The 20,533-nt window shown below is 41.7% G+C and overlaps 1 protein-coding gene across 1 annotated transcript; it reads right to left on the minus strand.

The window, feature by feature from the left end:
* Window positions 1–1,995: 1,995 nt before the first annotated feature.
* Window positions 1,996–19,316, minus strand: LOC119738180 (TBC1 domain family member 22B-like). Its single transcript, XM_038212928.1, has 11 exons — window positions 19,048–19,316; window positions 17,576–17,892; window positions 15,751–15,945; window positions 14,883–14,953; window positions 14,166–14,294; window positions 13,007–13,072; window positions 10,661–10,775; window positions 8,360–8,551; window positions 7,544–7,671; window positions 6,422–6,517; window positions 1,996–2,342 (listed from the first exon to the last, which is right to left on the minus strand). The coding sequence occupies exons 1-11, from the start codon at window positions 19,164–19,166 to the stop codon at window positions 2,202–2,204; spliced, it is 1,569 nt and encodes a 522-aa protein (XP_038068856.1). The 5' UTR covers window positions 19,167–19,316; the 3' UTR covers window positions 1,996–2,201.
* Window positions 19,317–20,533: the final 1,217 nt, after the last annotated feature.

Genomic DNA, 20,533 nt, shown 5'->3' on the forward strand with positions numbered 1-20,533 from the left:
TGAGTGTCTGTAGACAACTTGAGCTAATTTGTCATAGATTGGGGCATAGCGTTCTGCCACCTTATAAAAAAACCACCATATTGATAACAAGAAAAGAAAAGAACAAACATATACTCGAATCATACCCTTACGAAACTACTGGCCGGAAAAACTAACAATTTCAAATGTCCCGCGCTGTGAATTTGTCAACCATCTCCCACAATGCACTGGGAAAAATGTCTATCCGTGGCAAACTCTTGGTGGCGCACTGCATTGTGACTCGCCCGAATTGAGTCTCAATTCAAGCGTCTTCAATTGCAAGCATTTTCTTCCATTTGAGCCATGTATCTACTGGGCAAATAAGCAAAAGAAAAATTGTTGGTACTAACTGAACTCTGCCCAGACCTGCGGTAGCTACTGACCAGAAAATCTTAATTTTCAAACAATTAATGCAGGCTTTCAAGCGAACCCAGGTGAATAAGTACAAGAACAGTAGGATTAGGACTTTGAAGAACAACATCAGGATAAAAGTAGGGCTTCTGCGGCCTTCCAGGAGTAGTTTTCGTTGATGCTCACCCACGTCCACGGCATCATAAGCCTCGTTTGGCATGTTCTGTACTCACAATGAAGATATATGCCTTTGACACTCCTACAATGCACAAACATTGTGACGGTGGCAAATTTACGCGCCTTTTTTTTTTTTTGAATACCAAAAATACAATAAAAAGAAGACTACCAACTGTGCATCACCAAATTTTTCGAAAATATGAAAATGAAACAAAATGTAAGCAAAGTCAGTGCATCCGGACATTTTGAATCAGTTGCTGTTATTGACAAAGTGTACAGAATGTTTGCTTTGCTTTAATGCATTATTCCCAGTACTGCCCAAAACGGTGCTGCCTGTTACTCCCTGTACTGCCCATAACCGCCCAAGGACTTTGTGGTTTTACGGATTCACCAGGGAATGAATGCAATGAAGTACAGGGTCCAATTTCATAGCACTGCTAAGCACACAAATTTCTGCTAACACAGCGTCTGTCTATTTCATTGGGACTGTAAGCAGCACACACGCTACCTCAGGGGAAAAATTTGCTTAACTTAGGCGAGCCATCAGATAACAGACCGTTCGGGTACCGGGTCCGGTATGCTAATTTCTTTCACCCCAATCGGTACTAAGCCAGAAGCCACCCGGTCACTGAAGCGTGACGCCCCAATCGGCCCAAACTGGCGACTCAGGGTTTCACAATAGGCAACATAAATTGAAGTCTGGCCATTGTTGGAGGATTATTCGGCCCGCTAGGATTACCAGCGGCAACTTCTATGAAGCTCATCACAGTCATTGTTGCCTACTGGAGGATTAGCGCGTCGCAAATTGGTTCCTTTGTGATGAGCCAGAGCCATGGTGCAGAAGTCTGGTGGAGTTAATCCAGGCCGATCGGTTCCATGCAAGGTCCCAATCCCTTCAACATACTGGGCGGGCTCAACCCCGAACGGTCCGGGGAGGGATTCTAATTTGAGGGCTCGCCTTAGTGACATAACAACAGATATCTCCATGCGCCCTACCCTTAGCACACACACGCCGTGAAATAGTGCTTAAGGATAGCACATTTGTGACCTACTGAGGCAAAATGAGGAATGTCCCCCAAAATCTTGTTTCACGTTATCGACGCCTGAAATCGGATATACTAGAAAAATCAAGACAAAATTGATATTGATTGTTTGGTATTTTTGAGTAGCCAAGGTATCCAAGATTCCAAATTTGCAATTTTTTGGGAGGGAAAAAATACCCACAAAAGTGAACATACAGAAGAACATTTTTCAGTGCCGGTGGTGGCGGAATGCAAGTCTTTTTTGTTTTCGAAATGAGGGTTGCGAAACTTGGCAGGATACAGTTGAAGTTCCTGCGTCATATCTTTGGAATAAATTGAGCTACAGAAATAAATTTGGTGTCATTGGAAAGCCCATGATTTGCGCTTTAACATGATGTACATAACGTGAAAAGTCAAAGGTGGGGGTTATTCCTCATTATGCTATGGCAGGTCACATTTGTCTGCTATGCTAAGCACAACTTTTCTGCTAACTGTTAAGCAGTGCTATGAAATTGGGCCCCCGCCCTAACGGGTAAACTTGTGTAGTTCTATGTCCGTCTGTGAGCAGTTGCTGGTACACCGTACCTTGGCTCGTGTCTCGGTGGATGGGCTGAGGGCTACGGCTGACCGATCTCATTTCTTGGCCTGTTGGCTCAAGTGCCGGGGTGCGTCTGCAAACATGTATTTGAGGCTATAAGCTTCGGCTAGTAGCAGGCTGATGTCTTGGTTGGTCCAGCTGGCTGTTGGTAGGTTTTGAAGCAACAGCATGATACCCTAAACGCAGGAACAAAACAGTTTTTGGATTTATTTTTTAATTTTATCTTGGTAGGCCTAGTTAGTTCTGCACTCAGGGTTCCCAGCACTTTATGAAAACAAAATTCCCTGAGTTTTCTCAAAACCGCCACACTCACTGGTTTGATTGGAATCCTGCTGCTGCACAATTTTAACTTGTTTTTGGATGGGGTTACGATTGAGTATAAGCTTTATGTGGCCTCTCTGGCTCCCATATATTTTGCACTAAATTTAGTCGGTTGTGTAATTTTGTAATTGTGCGTCTGGAAGCCAGACTGAGGGAGCGATGGTCGTGTATCTGGAACCTGTAAATGCTTTTTGATTAGCGCAATATATAAGGGAGCAGACAGCGTCATCTGCAACATTAGCCGACATTTGAAGAAGAAAAAAAGTTGGGGAAAAAAAAACAACCCGCGTCTAGGGCTGAGTCAATTCGAATAATTGAATATTCGACCTTCCAATCGATCGAATATTCGAATATTCGGTTATTTGGCCATTCCAAATTCCCTCAAAAGCAAAAATATGCCATACATGTACATGTAGTCAACGTACGTGCGCACGTCAGCATGCCATGTATGATTTCTTCACAGGTAAGTCAGGTATTTGACAACAATCAGTTGTTCTTCTGTCGTCAGTAATTTAAAGATTAACAATAACCAGAGAAGCTAGAGTGAAGGATTCCTTGTTTGCATGGGGGACGTATTAAGCCGTGAACCCCAAACACGGCGGGTGGCGTCAGCTATTGTGACTCTCCGACCCTTAACTCTCAAACAGGAACCGAGCATATCTATTACTGGAAGCTTCTTGAAGTCTACAAAACGGTGTACTTCCTAGTCACAGTATTGAGGATAAAAAAATCACTTTTATAATAATAACTCGCACTTTTGTCACCAAGAATTGAGGAAATGATTTTATATCATTTTAAATAAACTTATTCTCAACAACCAAAAACTCCAAGAAAAAACCTATATTATAATGTCTTTATTCAATGAAATATGGGTCTTTGAATTGTAAATGCATATTTAAGTTTATGCAAATAATGGGCGTGGGCGCGGCATACACACGCCCCAGCTTGACACGTGCAAAGCAGTATTTCCTTGTTTGCCCACAGGGGATGTATTATAAGCTGTGTACCCAAAACACGAAGGGTGACATTTCAGCAAAAAAAAAAAATTAAAAATCGCCAGCCGAGCTCCGGCGGGCGCATTGTTGGCGGGCTAATTAGGGCACAGGTGCGCTGACCCGGTTCTTTTGTCTGGCTAAGTGCGTGCTCTGGAGATAACTTTCTAACAAATAGGCCACTAAAAGGTTTGGAAATTCCAACTTGCAACATTTTGATACATTTTGTCTAGCTGTGGTTTTCTATGCTGGGAATCAGGGGTACGGTGCGGTGAGTTGACCGCAAAGTCTGTCTGGCGAAATAAAATGAGAGCTCTTTTGAGTTTGAAATCCTCTCTGTTGTCTGCCCTTTTTCTTGCGTTTTGCTCGACTTGGAGGACATAAGCCAGAGGTTCCCGCTATTATTACTGAAAGTATAATTGCTGAACTAGTTTTTGAAGTGTTTATGTATGTTTTATTTGTGCAAATATTGGGTGCAATTAGCAGACTAACCCAGCGAACAAAGCTGACGGACAGCGAACGAAAATGTGTTCGATAAAAGGGTGCTCTGATCAGTTGAGAGAACTAGAATATTTTGTACACGTATTACGGAGGCATTGAGGCGAACATCTAACAGCCATAATAAATTTACCCCTAAAAGTAAACAAGAAATTCTTTAAAAAAATCCCAGAGTCCGTAACGTAAATGAACCAAGGTTTTCAAAACGTTTTAATGTAATGTTGGGGTTCATGACAAGTTTTCTACAACACCGCCACGTGCTGTGGGCAGCATACTGCGTGCAAGGCGATTCCCTATAACCATGTGCATTCGACACGATTGAACAGGCGATGGAAAACTTTGGGGGGAATTGGCTTCGCTGTATCAGTGTAATGTACCGCTTCTTGTGCGACCCTGTGCGAGCAGAACGTCCTCAAAATAAGTACATGAAAACGGAAAATACAAAGGCCCAAACAGAAAAAAGAAATCAAGTTCTTTGCATGAGATTGCAGAGGCCTTCTACATCGATGTTGGCATGCCATTTTCGCGATGTCAATAGCCGATCCAGTAAGCCCCTCCCACTGCGCACGTGGGCAAATTAACACGTGCTCCTCTCCAATGCCACGCTGCATTTTCCTATGCTGCACACATGTACATGTAACACCAACTTGCCAGGATCGCATCGGGGAAAACAGCGGCGGTTTTCTTTTGAAAGTAGGGATTGTAAGTAGGACAACAACAAACAAAAATACGGACAACGGAAACATTACTACTCATGCTAGAAGTTTGATATGAAAAGGTGTCAGGAAGTGTTTTGTGAAGACATGAAAGACAAAATGTCTTGTTTATCTTGTCGGAAGCATCAGCGATTGGTGTTGCAGTCCGGCGTTAAAAAAATGGGTTGGCTTTACTGCAAGCACTCCCAAAGCAGAAGTAATATATGTGTGGCATTATTGCTTGGCATATATACAAGCTACTTTTATGGGGGTTTTTGGCAGCAACTTGAAACTTAACTTTGAGAATACACTTTTGCTGTTAAAAAAACAGTTTTTTCCACCTTTTTATTTCATTGCATATCACCACCGAATATTCTTATTCGAAAATAAATATTTGAATATTCGATTATCGATCGAATAACCGAATATTCGAATATTCGGCACAGCCCTACCCGCGTCGCCGCACCACTTTTGGGGCAAGCTCCATACCAGAAACCGGAGACTTTTTTTTTTTTGGCCTAACATCACATTTTTCGTCCTGCAATCTTCAAATAGACCATGTTGAATACTATGATAATTATTTCCTTCATGGAACATTTGATAGGCGTATTACAGGGACAGGACAAAAAGTGGGCCCGCCATTTATAGAGTGACCGATGTGCATTGCATTACAATGCTTATGTGGAACGTGTAGTGATCTTAGAAGAATGGTTGACCTACAAATGGCTTGTAGTCAGTTCTTGATGCCTGAGCAAGTAAGATAAAAAATAAGCATAGTTCCCCACTCCCACCTTCTACTTTCTGTGGGTGGCTGTCCAATCAAAGGGGCTCCGCGCACAAGTACCCCCCTCAATGGTTAAAAATGGAGAGTTTAGTGAGACCACTAGGAGAGACATTCGAACGCATTGCTCATACTACTGGATGCTGGCGCAAAGACACTACGGGTCTGTAAACCTTCAGAACTAGAAAGCAATCGGAGAGCGCACACCGCCGAGGCTGAACAAAATCTAATCGATTTGTTCTTGTACCAAGGACGACCCCTCTACATATATATGGTTGTGTTGGTCTACCTTTCCACTCCCCCATTGTATAAAATGGTCTAGTTCATTGACCTGTGTGGTTAGTTTAGTTGGGTGATAAGGCATACAGGATCACCAGGTCAGTGCCACACACACGAAGCTGTCACACAGAGCGATCTGGTGTCAGTTTTCCATATGATGGGTAAAAAATCCTTTGAAAAAATCCTGCATCCCGACGCACATCCGGATCACTTCCAAAATCTAAACGATTTGTACTTGTACCAAGGACCACCCTTTAAATTTTATTTTATGAAAATCTGTCGAGAACTTTTTGAGTTATCCTGTTCCTAGACAAACACACTAAACAAACAAACCAACGCCGGTGTAAACATAACCTCCTTGGTGGAGGTAGTATAATAAAGCCCGTTTCGTACTTCACGCGAAAACGAAAGCGAAGCGAAATTCGTGACGTCAACAATACGTTTGAAGCGCGTCCACCATTGTTGACGACATGAATTTTGCTTCAAATTTGCTTTCGCGTGAAGTATGAACCGGGCTTTAGTCGTTCGTTTTTTGCACAATACGCACACAAACCAGTACCAACACGCGGTGTGTTCCTCCCAAAGGGGCTCACCAAAGTGGTTACAAAGCCCCAGCTACTAATCCTGCACAGAGTCCACAGGCCACAACCTTCACTGTAAGCTGAGAGACTATAGACTGCACAACATACCTGGAAGTCTTTCTCTTTCATGGCGGCGTCAGCAAACTTGATAAGGAAGGCAGCACAGACGTAGAGATGGAACACGGCAAAACCCTCAGGCTCGCTCTGAAAAGGAAAACAAGAAATACCAACGATGATGATTAATTGTCGAAGATTGTCTCTATATTTCCTTAACCCTAACCTCACCTAAAGCTACAAATACTACTAGGAGTAAACTTTAGTATGGAGTACCTCATCATAGAAGTGGACACAGCACTCATAGTATTTTCTGGTATTTGCTACCTGCATACATAATTTCTGTAGTACTTTGCAGTGTGTGGTTCTTTACTCCAAATTAATTCTTAGGGGGTAAGGGTTAATAATGACAGTTCTTTCATTTAACCCTCCTGCTGTTTGAACAGTTACAGCACTGATCCCCTGCCATGCATTTATACACAAGCTAGTCAACACCAATCAGATCATCTTTCTTGTAGACATTGTGACAATCACATTTTAACAACAGACAAAAGCAAGTAACTGGTAGGCACAGCTGGCTTATCAATCTCGCACGGTCAAAACAAAGCTGTATCAAGTTGCATAACAGTCACAGCCAGTCAATCCTGCTTTGTGCAGGCAGAGGGGACTCAGATAAGAATTGGAATGGGCCCTTAGGGTTGTGGAAATCGCAAAGCGGGTCTCAGTAGGGTTAAAGAAAAAAAGGCATGAAGGCAAATCATGAACTCACGCAAAATGTATACTTCCAACAAAATGTAAATTCTGAGGGAACTAGCAACTTCAAAAGCATGCATGTACATGTATATTAGGAAGTAGTGAATTTCAAGAAAGCAAATTTAAGAAAGAATTTAAAAAAAAAGTTAAGCCCAATGTATACTTCCAACAGACTGTGAATTCGTAGGAAACTACCAATTTCACATTTTGTAAAGGCTGAAAACACATTTACACTTTGCTGAAAAATGATTCACAGCAGCCCTTTTGCTTACACGTATTGGGCATGTGTCACACAGAGTTCAGCTGCTCACCTAGTCTTGGGCCAAGACAGGACTATTTTTCTGTTCCCCTGATGCAGTCGGCCCTATCCTCAGTTAGGGGAACAAAATCTAAGTCCAGTCTGGGAACAAGACTAATGCTCACCATGTACGTGTCCCAGAGGCGTATTGTTCCTTTCAACGGCAGTTCCCTCATCAGCAAGTTGTTCATCCATCGGAAGGCAAACTGAAGATACTCTACTTGGTGGCTGAGTAGATGGTGGTGTAGGGGAGCTGTGGTAAAGGTATGCAAACGCATTACAGGGCGAGTAAAAAAAAAAGGCAACCAAATGTCGCCCCCTATTCTTTTTTTTTAAGTTCTGCATGTAGCACTTTACAGATCTCGGATGTGAAAGCCCTATTAATAAGCTTTCTTTTAGTACAAGAATCATTCATATCGCATATATACTTTTCGAATTATGGACTTCTAAACACAAATACAGTTTCAAAATTGTGGCCACGAATCACAATAAAGGTAAGTGATATTTCAGCAAAACGAAAACCATTCGCGTATAAATAACACATCAGAAACACTCTCATAACAATGATAACTGGATAAAATACTTATCACAACCTTTATTTAAACACACATTGCTTCCAATGTTAGAACAACATGCTTTATAATGTCAAGAGTTAAAAGTCCTGCCCTGCCTTCTACTTTGGCTACCCTGGAGACTTATGGGATTATTCTGATATCATTTTCATGACACGAATGGCCACATTTTACTGAAAATCCCATATCTTAAATGTGATGCCGTGGACAAAACTAAAAAAAAATGTCTTTGTGTTCAAAATTCTCCAACAAGTTAGGTTTTGAAAGATGCTTCTTTTGATTTTGAGTGGTGTTATTATTGGAAACGAACGTAATGCATGAAAAGCAAATGATCCTAATACGCCTTTAACCCCTGACTACGCTTCCTACCGTTGACTCTTTGCACGAGTTCTTTGAGTGAGTTGATTTTGGCCTGAATGCCCGGCTGGGCAAAGGTGTAGTTGTCCTGGATGCCGTCCAGCAGCTTGCTCATGCACCAGAACGTGTCTGCTTCCACCTTGCGTATCTTGTCTGTCGGTAACGTCGTGATGTCCAAGTTATCTGTAACATCTACATTTTCAGCTGGGAAAAAAATTATGTAAAATAACAACATGTTATACATTTTTGACTGTAAGTTTCCACACTGGTTGTTTTTCTAGACTAATGTGGCCCTGGCGTGATTCCTTCCAGCAATGGCCGAGTAGAATTTTAACCGTAACACCCTAGGCCTTTTTGCTAGGATGTAGCCTCAATCCTGCAAAATTCTCCAATTGGCCTTATGGAAAAATAGCAATAGCATCAATCCTGCAAATTCCTCCATTATCTCTTGAATATGGTCCGTGGAGGAGTGACCACTGCCTGAATCCTGCAAAATCCTGTGGCAGTGACTGTCAATATGTTGAGGCTTGGCCAGTGACACCCTGGAGCAGTACGGAGGATTTCAAGCATAATCCAGGCCTGTATTTATGCATGGCTGAGCAAAAACAACACAAGGTCCGGCACAAGACCTTGACAAAGTGCATCCTACGAAATCAGTAACGCACTTTTGCCATATGTAACCTCAATCCTCCAAATTCCTCCACTTTGGCAAAGAGGATTTTGAAGGATTCAGGGCGGTTAGATTTAAAGAAACGGTTTTAAAAGTAGTTATAGACTACTCCGGCGACTGTTTTTTTGTGAAGTGGCACCAGGCTAGCGTGAGTCGCGCTCAGATAATACGCACACACTGCGGACTCCTTCAACCAATAGGATTACCAAAATGCGAGTGCACTTCGTTTTGAAGAACGCATGCAGCGTTCCCGTGAGCGTGGTACCACCGCAATAACGGCTTCTAATTCTGGTCGCCAGATTCCATTATACGTTTTTAGACAGCCGTCAGTAATCAACCATTCGATTAACTAGGGCTGTGCATCGGAACCGGGTACCTGCGTACCCGACCGTTAGAGTCAGGAACCAGTTCTAGATTATGGGATCGGGTACCTGTAACCAACTTTATAAAGTACTTACATGTAGTTTCTTCTCAGACAATGACAAAGAAAGGTTTTGAAGTCATTTGTGGGGAATTTTCAAAATGAAAACCAGGCCACATGGGAAAACAAAACATATTTCACATTTATGACGCTCGCCAAAAATGCAGTTTACACCGTAAAGCTACATAAAGCTAACTGTACTTGTATCTTGTTGTGTTGATGCGCCGATGCGGTAGTACATGTAGTATCGTGCAGACCTTTGTAAACAATCTCAACAGTAACTTCCGAGATTTGAATTTTGGCATGTTTGGTGTTGGGTTTCTTTAACGGGTACCCACGTACACATGTTTTTTATTCAATCGGATACCAGGTTCCTGTGCTACTCGTAAATGCACACCCCTACGATTAACCCTAGCCCCTCTTAGGAATTTTGGCTAAAAAGCCTGCTAAACACAGCAACATGCAGCACTTGTCAAAATGACAAGCCTGCCCAGTGCACATGTAGCAAGATCCATCAGCTCAAAAGTCTCAAGGCCAAACTGCCTCAGAGTTTGTGGTCATCGAATGCAGCAGGATACAACTGTGGCATTGCTCAATGGCATTAGCTCTCATTATTACAAAATTAGCAGTTTATGCACTGGTGTTGATGGCTCAATGCAGCAAGGTCCCACAGACTTTTTACACATGATGCACTGTGCTGCGTCTGGCCAGGTTAGGGTTAATCAACACTGTCACTACAAAATGATCATTTAATCAATCAAGAAATTACATATTAAAATCCGGCTCCGACAACAGCCTGTCAGGGCACTGTGACACTGATAAGGCCAAAAAAAAAAGAGTCCGGTTTCTGGTATGCACGCGCGTCGCCGTTGCCATGCGCGTCGGCAAAATGAAAAAGTTTTTTTTTCAATGAAAGATGATGTCTCAAAACCGCCAAACTCACTGGTTTGACTGGAATCCTGCTGCTGAACAATTTTAACGTGTTTTTAGATTGGGTTATGGTCGAGAATAAGCTTTATATGGCCTCTCTGGACTCCCATATATTTGCACTAAGTTTAGTCGGGCACCATTGGCAGTCATCAGCCGACATTTGAAGCAAAAAAATCAGGTAAAAAAAAAAAAAGTCGCGTCACCGCACCACTTTTTGGGCAAGCTCCATACCAGAAATCGGAGACATTTTTTTTTGGCCTAAAAAACAACTAAATGTGCATTTAAGAATTACCTGTATGTTCGGTAAGGAATACTACAAAGAAGGGAGTAACTAGATCGTTGATGCCTTGGACATAACCACTGGCTGGATGCCGGATCGCCCAGATGTACAATATTCGTTCAAAAATCTGTAAAACAGAATATAATCAATATCAGTTGGGCAAAGCACATTTCAATTGGAAATGTCAACGGGGACTTTAACTATTACATATCTGGATTACAAAATTAAACGCAGGAATTAACTAATAAATTGTGGATAGCAAATTTAAATGAGGTGAAACTCAATTAACCCTAACTCCCTAGGCCTTTTCGCTAGGATGTAGCCTCAATCCTGCAAAATCCTCCAATTGGCCTCATGGAAAAATAGCATATAGCCTCAATCCTGCAAATTCCTCCGTTGTTTCTTAAATATGGTCCATGGAGGGGTGACCACTGCCTGAATCCTGCAAAATCCTCCGGCTATGACCGTCAATAGGCTGAGGCAGAGGCAGTGACATCCTGGAGCAGTGCGGAGGATGTCAAGTATAATCAAGGACTAAATTTATGCACGGCTGAGCATAAACAACACAAGGTCTGGCCCAAGACCTTGACACAGTGCATACTCCGAAATCAGCAACGCACTTTGGCTATGTAACCTCAATCCTGCAAATTCCCCCAATTTGCAAAAAGGATTTTGGAGGATTCAGGGCGGTTAGGGTTAAAGGCAACACCTCTTTATAAATTGACTATCAAAATTATTTCCGGGATATAAACAACAAACTCTAGAGTTTAGGGTTTTCAGCAAAACTCAAGCAAGTTTGAATCCTCCAAAATGGCAAAGTCATAGTGGTGCTATCTTCCTCTGTCCTGCAAAAAATCCTGAACGGATTCTGTTAGATTTTAAAGGGATGTTTTGAGGGTAAGAAGGGTCATTCCTTGTCGATTCATTACAATTTTGACCAAACCCTCACATATTTAGGATATTTGGTGTGATGATTGGCCTATATGAGAATCTCCCACAACTATTTTTTTTGGTGTAAAAATTCATTACTAAGAAAATTTTAGAGCGTCTATCACAAAATTTTCTCAGATTGATGCTTACATCATAAACTAACAAGTGAAAAAAAAAAATTACGACATTTGATTACTTAATTTTGTAATTCACTGTCAAAAGGCATTTCGTAATGCACTAGCGCTGTACTTCATGCTGCGATTTTTGGTTTTATTTTATGCATTGGAGGCCATTCAAGAGCTTTTAAAATGACATAAAAGTTGGCTTTGTAGGGGCTTTACTTTTGGAGATAGAAGTATTTAAAGTTCGGAGGTCACGCTAATCAGTCAAAATGTGTTGACCCGTATCTCAAATACTACTGAGCCACATTACCACAAAACAAACAAAAAATCGGTTCTGGGGGTTTCTCACATCCCTAACCTAGTCTAGAGGCTAGACGTTGTTATTGTCTGTACGCGATAACCTGCCGCGCCGCCGTGATAACCGGCCGCCGCACGAGGGCGCTATCACGACCAACCAATATCGCTCGCAAACCCGTCAGAACAACGTCTAGATCACTTGCTATTGGTTGTGTAATGCGCGCACCGGTTTGGCCTAATATATGCAGCACGCAATTTAAAAAATTCATAGTAGTTCCGAAGCAAACTCTCAAATTTCATTCGGTAGGTTAAAAGCTGCAGCAAGAATTTTGTCCGATTTTACTGGTCAGCTCTTTTGTTGTGTGTAGTATGTGTGGAACTGAAAATGGACCGTAATTGCCTGCAGAAGTCGCGCATGCGCAATAATTTCCCCCATTTTTCAGGGGGAGATTTTAGCAAGTGATCTAGATGTTGTTCTGATGGGTTCGCGGGCGATATTGGTAATCGCTATTGGCCGGTTATCGCGGCGGCGCGGCGGGCTATCGCGTACAAACAATAACAACGTCTAGCCTCTAGACTATCCCTTACCCTGCTAACGCAACAGAATGCAACAGCGGTAAAAAGTTGTTGCAAGTTGTTGCATTTAGCAGCCAGCTCCAGTCCCCATGCTTTGTTGCATCTTGTTGCATTTAGCAGGGTAACTGCTCATAGTGCCAAGGCGGTACAAGAGTATCCACTGTTGCAGTTTGTTGCATTTAGCAGGGTAACTGCTTGGTGCCAAGGCTGGTATGCATTGGGTTCACTGCACAATGCAACAGAATCAACTGTTGCAATTTGTTGCAATTTAGCAGGGCACTCATTTGGGTTGAGTTCAAGAATACCCGAAGGGGTTAGGTTTGAAGGCCAATCATCACACCAAATATCGTTTCAATCTGTGAGGGTTGGGTGACAAATCATGTTGTATTGACACGGAATGGCCCAGAGTTATAATAAAATCACAACAGCTCACCTCTTGAACTTTTGGTTGTTGAAACAGTGGTACTAGGGGGTTGGTTCTAGGGATGTCTATGTGAATCTGTAAACAGGAGTAAACAAATGACATCATTTTCTATTTATAGAAATCTGGACATAAACATGTTGTAGAATTCTTGCACATAACTACACAAAAGATAAAGTCTGAACAATACATGCATAGAATGGACAGCCCGAAGGTTCATGTACCTGTACATCCGGAAAATATATGGACGTAGGTTAAGTGATTTAGAAACAATACAGTGTTTTGAATTATGAGGAAAAAAAATTGTATGGAAGCTAACATATTTTATATCTTCAGTACTACAAGCATCACAACAACAAATATGGTGTCAAATTAAAGGGGACATCAAGATCTTTCATTTGAGTGGTATACCAGTGGGATGAAATGTAGCTAAGTACTGGTATGTTTTTTTTGGTGGAAAAAAAACAAACCCTTTTTGGGGGGCTAAAATCATGGATTTTGGGTAGTCATTTTGCCACCTTGTGTTAACACACGAGTGTAATTGTGAGGTTTTTGTTTTTGAATCAGAGAGAATGGTTTAAATTCTATGCCAAAAGATTTATTTATTGTTTTTATTGATTATTACCTTCTTAAATGTTTAAACTTGTACGAGAAATGGGCGGAAAATCTGTAACGTAAGTTACCGTAACGAAAGTTACCACCATTTTACAGCATGTGGCCAAAATCAGAAATGAGATTTCCTGTATTACCCTACTAATAAATAATTTAGTTACATTGTACCAGCAAATATATGGCATATATTTCTTTTATCAATGCATTGTCCAGTATAAGGAGATTTTTGAATCAAGACCTCCAAGAAATAAATGCATGTCCTTTTCATGAAACAAAAGTTACCAAAGTTTAAACTGTTGCCCCCCCCCAAAAACACAAGTTGTCCACTTCGTATTCATGAATGTGTTCAAACAGACTATGTTACAGTGTTCAAATAAAAAAAACTTCTGACCTTTGAAACCACTGCATTAAGTTGTGAGACTCTTTTGTGCGTGTCACAGTGCCTAAAAATGTAACGAAAGTTACCGTGGAATTGCCCGAAAGTAAACAGGTAAAATAGGGCTCAAAGTCAACATGGATAAAAATGAAGCTACTGTAGAAAAGAAAAAATAGAACTGACCTGCCTAAACATATCTTTGTGTAATGAATCAGTCCTCGTGCCGTAGTACTGATCTACAAAACCAAAATATTCCTCTTGTTTCCGCTCTAATGTAAGTTCCCGTCGGTCCGTGTTGGCCGGTAAATAACCCTGGTGGGAACAATGAAAGTAAGGAATCATTTGATGGACAACTATGAGTATAAATAATTTCTGGTAATGAAACCAAGGAGTCCTCAAAAGTGCCTTAGGCACTGTAGCTCACAAGCCTGAAGAAACCTGTGGAGAGAAGACAACGAGAAGAAGTTACAGTTTTAGAGGTGGGAGGAAAAGCCCAGAGTATATTCTGGGGAAAACCCATGGAATCAGGTAGGGACTGAAAACCCAATCCACATATTGGCCCAGGCAGGATTCGAACCTGGGTCACAGCGGTGGAAGGCAAGGAAAGTACCGCTACGCCAACCTGACTCCTCATCTGTGGCACTAGCTCGCAAGCCTGAAGAAACATGTGAGAAGACAATGAGAAGAAGTTACAGTTTTAGAGGTGGGAGGAAAAGCCCAGAAGAATATTCTGGGGGAAACCCACGGAATCAGGTAGGGACTGAAATCCCCAAGTAATGTTTCCATTTGCACCCAAAACTAGGATGAGGTTTAATGGAATTGCTGGAATGTTAGATTTTGTTTTGTGACCACTTCATAAAAAAGATTCATAATTAAAAAACAACAAAAGTAAGAGTTTACCAATAGAAGTTTCCAGGCTGTTGGACGGACCGCCCCTGAAATTCCTGACCAGCTAAGCTTTCTAAGGTCATCTGGAAATCAATCAATAAAAAAAAACAAAGTTGGGAAAAAGCTTTTATGGATAAACAGTCAGAAAACGTTTTGCTGGAACTTTCAATTTTTACAGTAACTGACCTTACTACAGCGTGTCCCAATAAACATTGTGCATGAAGAAATCGCTGATTTTCTCAAAAGTTGGTCAAACTAGCTAATCAAATTTTAAAGCATTTTCAAGCCTATGGTCTTGTTTACAATTGGTGAAAAAAATCAAGAAAATCCAACTATGCAAATATCTTTGACTTGGTAAGGCTATGTATTTTTCGACCTGCACAATGTAATTTCCACACTTAGTATTTGCTTTTATACAACAATTATTGGGTTATTGGTATGTGTTACGCAGTGCTTGAAATATTGCATGGCCTTCATGTTGCAATTGGATAAGAGTGTTCACAGATAACATTTTGGGTAGATAACATTATGTAATCAAATCTAATACATTTTCCAATGCCTAATATCTGGTGTTTAGTCTTTGAAAAAAAAAGAGCTGAAATCAGCTTTAAAGCTGAGATTTCACACCCCTGTACTTATGCATGGCTGAGCAAAAACAACACAAGGTCCGGCCCAAGACCTTGGAAAAGTGCATCCTATGAAATCAGTAATGCACTTTTGCCATGTAACCTCAATCCTCCAAATTCCTCCACTTTAGCAAAGAGGATTTTGAAGGATTCAGGGCTGTTAGGGTTAATGGGGTTAAAAAAAAGTTGGGTAGAATTTATAGAGCTGCTCTGCATTCTGTAAATATCAATTTCTTTACAAATGCCACACTTACCTAGTTCTGTATTAAGGCCACTCAGTAGCTGCTTAAACTTGGCCAGTTTGCCGACTTCCCTGTCGGGCATGGGCATGGGGCTGGTTCGGATGGGGGAGGAAGGAACAGGAGGCTCCAGGTCCGAGTTCTGCCTAACTGCGAGGCCTGGAACGCCGGACCGCAATGAGGGGGAGGGTGGAGGGGTTTCCTGAGGATCTGAAAGAGAGAACATGGAGAAGATGCAGCTCAAAATAAAGGCAAAGAATTAGCTCCTTGCTTCCTGACAAAAAAAATGAACAACATTCTTCATTTTCGTCATTATGAACTAGATTATCCCTAACTCCCTACTGTCTTTTACTAAGTACTGGACCAAGTCCACCAAAATCCATCAATCATACTGCTTCCAATGCAGGCTTTGCTTTAGGCCTCCAGGCTTAAGTCCATCATACATGTACTCCATCAATGTTTAGTCAAACCAGGCCTGCAGGACCAAGTCCCCCAAAATCCACCAAAATGGGAGGATTGATTTTGATGGAGTTGGGGAGGTTGGGGTTAAAGGGGCACTAGGTCCTGAAATCCCCGAAAATTTTATGTTGTGAACTGTTTACTTATCCTATTTCAAACATCTGGTTGAAAGGAAACTAACCTAATGTCTTACCGTTCCCGAGAAAAAGACGAAAAAAAACCTGCTTGTTTACATCGGACACGACGGAGTACAAATACGTTTTTCGTGTCGTTCTCAGTGTACCATATACACGTTGTGTGTCTCAGGAACAGCGGTGACCAATCACCAATGCAAAAAAAGTGGTTTCTTCAACGTCTGCAAAAAGTGAATTCTTTACGAATGAAATCACAACTAGCATCCAAACAGCTCGAATTTATGGGGTCGCAAAAGTGGACCCCGAAATTCGTTCTCACACGTATAATACAGGAATAACAGAAAAACGCCCAGTTTTGAAAGGATAGTTGTGTGGATGTTTATATCCTACTTCTAAATGTTATTTCCGATTAACACCATCTTGTTCAAAGCGCGTTTTGTAGCCCAATTGGGCTGTTCCAGGACAGTGTCCCTTTAATGTATGTACCTACATGTACAATGTACAAAATGTAAGTATTTATTTTCTTGTGTGCCAGGGTAAGTCATCCCTGTATGGGCTCCTGAGTTGTAACATTGCCACTAGGAGTTGTAACATTTTAACGTGTCACCACGTCAAGGTATTGAAAACATGCAATACAAGAAAATAGACTGGCACCGGAAATAACCAGTCCAACAAACCTTCAGTGCTGCGTCATTCAACTGTGCCAAAAGAAACATCTGGCATGTCTGGTACTAGTCTCCATTTCTACACTTTTCTCCATTGTCAGCCACCAGACTAATGGCAGTGAATGAGTGGGTCAGTCTTTTCAAACAGTTGGACCATGGTTGGACATGTACCAGTCTAGTCTTTAGCCTCATTTAAAAAAAAATGACTTGAGTTTTCAAACTTGGCCGGTGAAAAACAGAGGACCTTTTCTTTGCCCAATGAAAGTGTGTCTCACCCCCGCCCCACCCCCCCCCCCCTCCCAATGGGTCATTCGTAGACTTATGATAACAACCCCATTGTGGTCGTTAACCGGTTCGTTAGTGTGACGTCATCTCAACTTAACAATGAGTTCTTCACACGGTGTAGCATAGCACAAATGGAACCGGAAGTTAACGGAACTCAAGCGTTTATCCAATGGGTGCTAGTTACCAGTGGTGCGTGCGCGTGTATGCCGTTTTTACTAAAGAACCGGATACTGGCAGTGAAGGTTTACACAAAAATAATTTTGGCCCTTAGCCTGACCGAAGAGCAATCTGTTTTACCTTCTCTCCGTTCTGACACATCTCTGCTGGGCGACCCCAACTCAGTGTCTTCGGACCTGATTCTGGCCTCCAGCATCTGCGCCTGCTGAGCGGCCCTCTCGGCCTGCTCACTCCTCTGCTTCTCCAGGGACAGCTGTCTGGCTTTCAGCATCAACAGTTCCTCGTCGTTTACTTCCCAGGCGTCACTGGTCTTGCTGTCAAAGGCGGCGAAAGCATCCTTTTGTTTGGGGCGGGGTTTGACCCCAGTCTGGTCCCTCATTTGTGTCTGGTTCAGAATTTCACTGGGTGGATACTTGGCACTGTACACAGGTTTAATGCTGCAGTTGACAGAACAAAACAGAGGTTTTGATTATGATCACAACTACATGTAGGCCTAGCCCCACTAGTGTGGCCCGAATATTGCTGCGCTGTATCCTTCCGTATACACACTGAGACTGAGAGACGGTTTCAAGATAACAGGCGGTCAAAATTGTAGGGGGCCTACTGCCTTTTGAAAGTATTGGATGTATTCTACGACCTCCCAGCCTTTGCTGCTCCGGGCTATAAATTATGTAATCTTACCTCCGATTCTTCGAGAAATCCAAATGAATGCAAAGTTCTGAATTAATTCTTTGGATGATACATGTACAACTAGGAGTCAGTATTCCTCTTTATGTCAGGACACTTGTTTTATTTTTAGAGCCATGCTGATACTTGTTAATATTATTAGCACTGATTGAAAATGACTTATTTTGCATGGGTTGCTGACTGAGTGAGATACACAGCCCAAAACCATTGGATTCCCTCAACCATTTTTGTGGCGATCGTGTACTGTAGGGCCCGGTTTAAGGGAACAAAATCCACTTTAAAATTATTAGACCAACCAAACTAGTTGGTGACATTCTCAATAAACAGGTATGTCATAGATAGAGGGCAGGGTTTTTATTTTTGGAAGGAAATTTGGGGGTAAAATGACGATGACAGCATGGCGACAACACGCGACCCAAAAATAAAGATGGCGATCACCGTGCGATGAACCGTAGCATGCACGGCGCGCCAAATTAATCACAAGGCACAAACCGCGCAGGAGAATCGCGATTTCTACCCCAAGAAACTGTTCAAAATTGCAAAACGGGTGAATTAGAATTGAGAAAAGTTTGCTTTTGATTGTAAAGGTGATTATTGATCAATAAAAAACATTTTTTGACTCTAAATCTAATTTGATCAAAACAAAACAGGGGCCCTACACTACACGATCGCCATTTTTGTAAACATTGTGTAATGTTTTGGTTTCGTAAAACTTAAAAGAAAAGACCAAAAGTAGGCAAAACTGAAAACAATAAAATAGTGAGCACATAATGTGCCTAGTATCAGTATCAACTATCAAGTATCATTGTGTCAATGCACCCCCCGCCCCCCCCCCCCCCCCCCCCTCCCCCTCCGCCTTGTACTCAGGTTTACGCCCGCACGCACTGTTTAAATACCATGTTTACCTTCCGGGCAGGCGCTCCGAGTTTTTCTTCCAGTGCGTGGCTTTTTTCCCCGTCCCTTTACTGCCAAATCCCGAACTTACGCCCGTTGGAACTCGCACGTTTTCATTGGCAGATGCCATTGCGTCAAATTGGCCAATTTATACGGCAAGAATAGGGCACGGAGGAGGAAGGAACGCGTCGGAAATTGTTCAGCAATCAAGTGAAACACGGAAATGTACACACACTACACGGCTGCCATATTGGAAGTGTTGACGTCAACATTTCAATGAAACATTTCCCTCCTTTTTTTACGAATGGAAGATCTCAAGCGCTGGTCCCTTACGAAAAGACGCATACAAAAAGCCACAGTCATCTTAAAAAGTACCAGTATAACCCTTTAAGCTTCTAATAAAATGTTCCTAAAATTCTTGATGTGGTGGCCTCTAAAGGCCACAACATTCCACCATGCCTGCAAAATGTGTTATTCAAGTACATCTATCATGATAATTTAACGACACCGGGTTTTTTGTTTTTGTAATGACTGCCGCAAGTCAAACTAATGATATCACTTTTTAGAATAATTCTAAAATGTTTCATTGAAATATTTGCTAAAAGAGTGGCAATATATAGATTCGATGAGTAGAGCGTCATATCGCCAAAAAAATCAGTCGCTCCGGCCCCCCGACTGGAAAATAAATAATCCTTAATTTTAGTCGAAAACCTTTTCTTTTTTCTCGATTTGCAGGTGATTTGAATGTCCCGTGGAACGCGTATAACGATACATATTGTCCGACAATGACTGTTCGGTTTTCAACAGCGCCCCTAAATATGGTTACTCTAAGAGTCAGTTTATAATTATAAAAAAAGAGGCTTGTTAGGCCAAAAAAAAAAATAAGTCGGTCTCTGGTCAGCGCGCGCGTCGATTTTAATCATGCGCGTCGATCTTTTTTTTTCTCCAAAATGTTCCGCGGTAGCTCCAACAGCGCCCTCTATTTCTGCACCTCCTCAATTTTTTTTACCAAAGAGCACCAAGGAATGGGAAATTGCACCAAGGCAAATGATCGAAAGCACCAAGGCAAATTATGGAGGACACCAATGTACTTGAGGACACCAAAAAAGCAAAATAGTACCTACCTTGTCTGTACAATCCAAGCTTGAAGAAAGAAAAAAAAAAGGAAAAAAAAAGCCGCGTGGCCGCGTCAATTCTGGAACTTTGGTCTGACCAGAGACCGAATATTTTTTTTTTGGCCTTATGTTCCAGGTACGAAGCTGAGTTAATTATTCGCGAAATCTGTTTCTGTAGTTTAAGTATTCTGTTGATTTGTCCGACAGCAGAATTACCCCATGCTAAGATCCCATATGTTAAGTAAGGTAAAATTGGTATTGTAAAGTTTAAATGATTTATCATGAGGAAAAAACCTTCAGTTTACATATGACACCTAGTGGAAATATTATGCGCTTGTATGATTATTATTTTTTTTCATTTTTTCCATGAAAGACTCTCATC

Source organism: Patiria miniata, unplaced genomic scaffold, assembly GCF_015706575.1.
Source record: "Patiria miniata isolate m_02_andy unplaced genomic scaffold, ASM1570657v1 HiC_scaffold_3, whole genome shotgun sequence".
In the NCBI taxonomy this organism is placed as follows: Eukaryota; Metazoa; Echinodermata; class Asteroidea; order Valvatida; family Asterinidae; genus Patiria; species Patiria miniata.

Bases quoted from the DNA above. Each gene is read 5' to 3' on its own strand.
- LOC119738180 (XM_038212928.1), bottom strand. From the start codon at position 19,166: ATGGCATCTGCCAATGAAAACGTGCGAGTTCCAACGGGCGTAAGTTCG. The intron at 8,552-10,660 runs GTAATTCTTAAA...TTTTTTTCCCAG, and splicing joins ATTCCTTACCGAACATACAG to CTGAAAATGTAGATGTTACA. The intron at 2,343-6,421 runs GTATGTTGTGCA...TCCTGCGTTTAG, and splicing joins TGAAAGAGAAAGACTTCCAG to GGTATCATGCTGTTGCTTCA.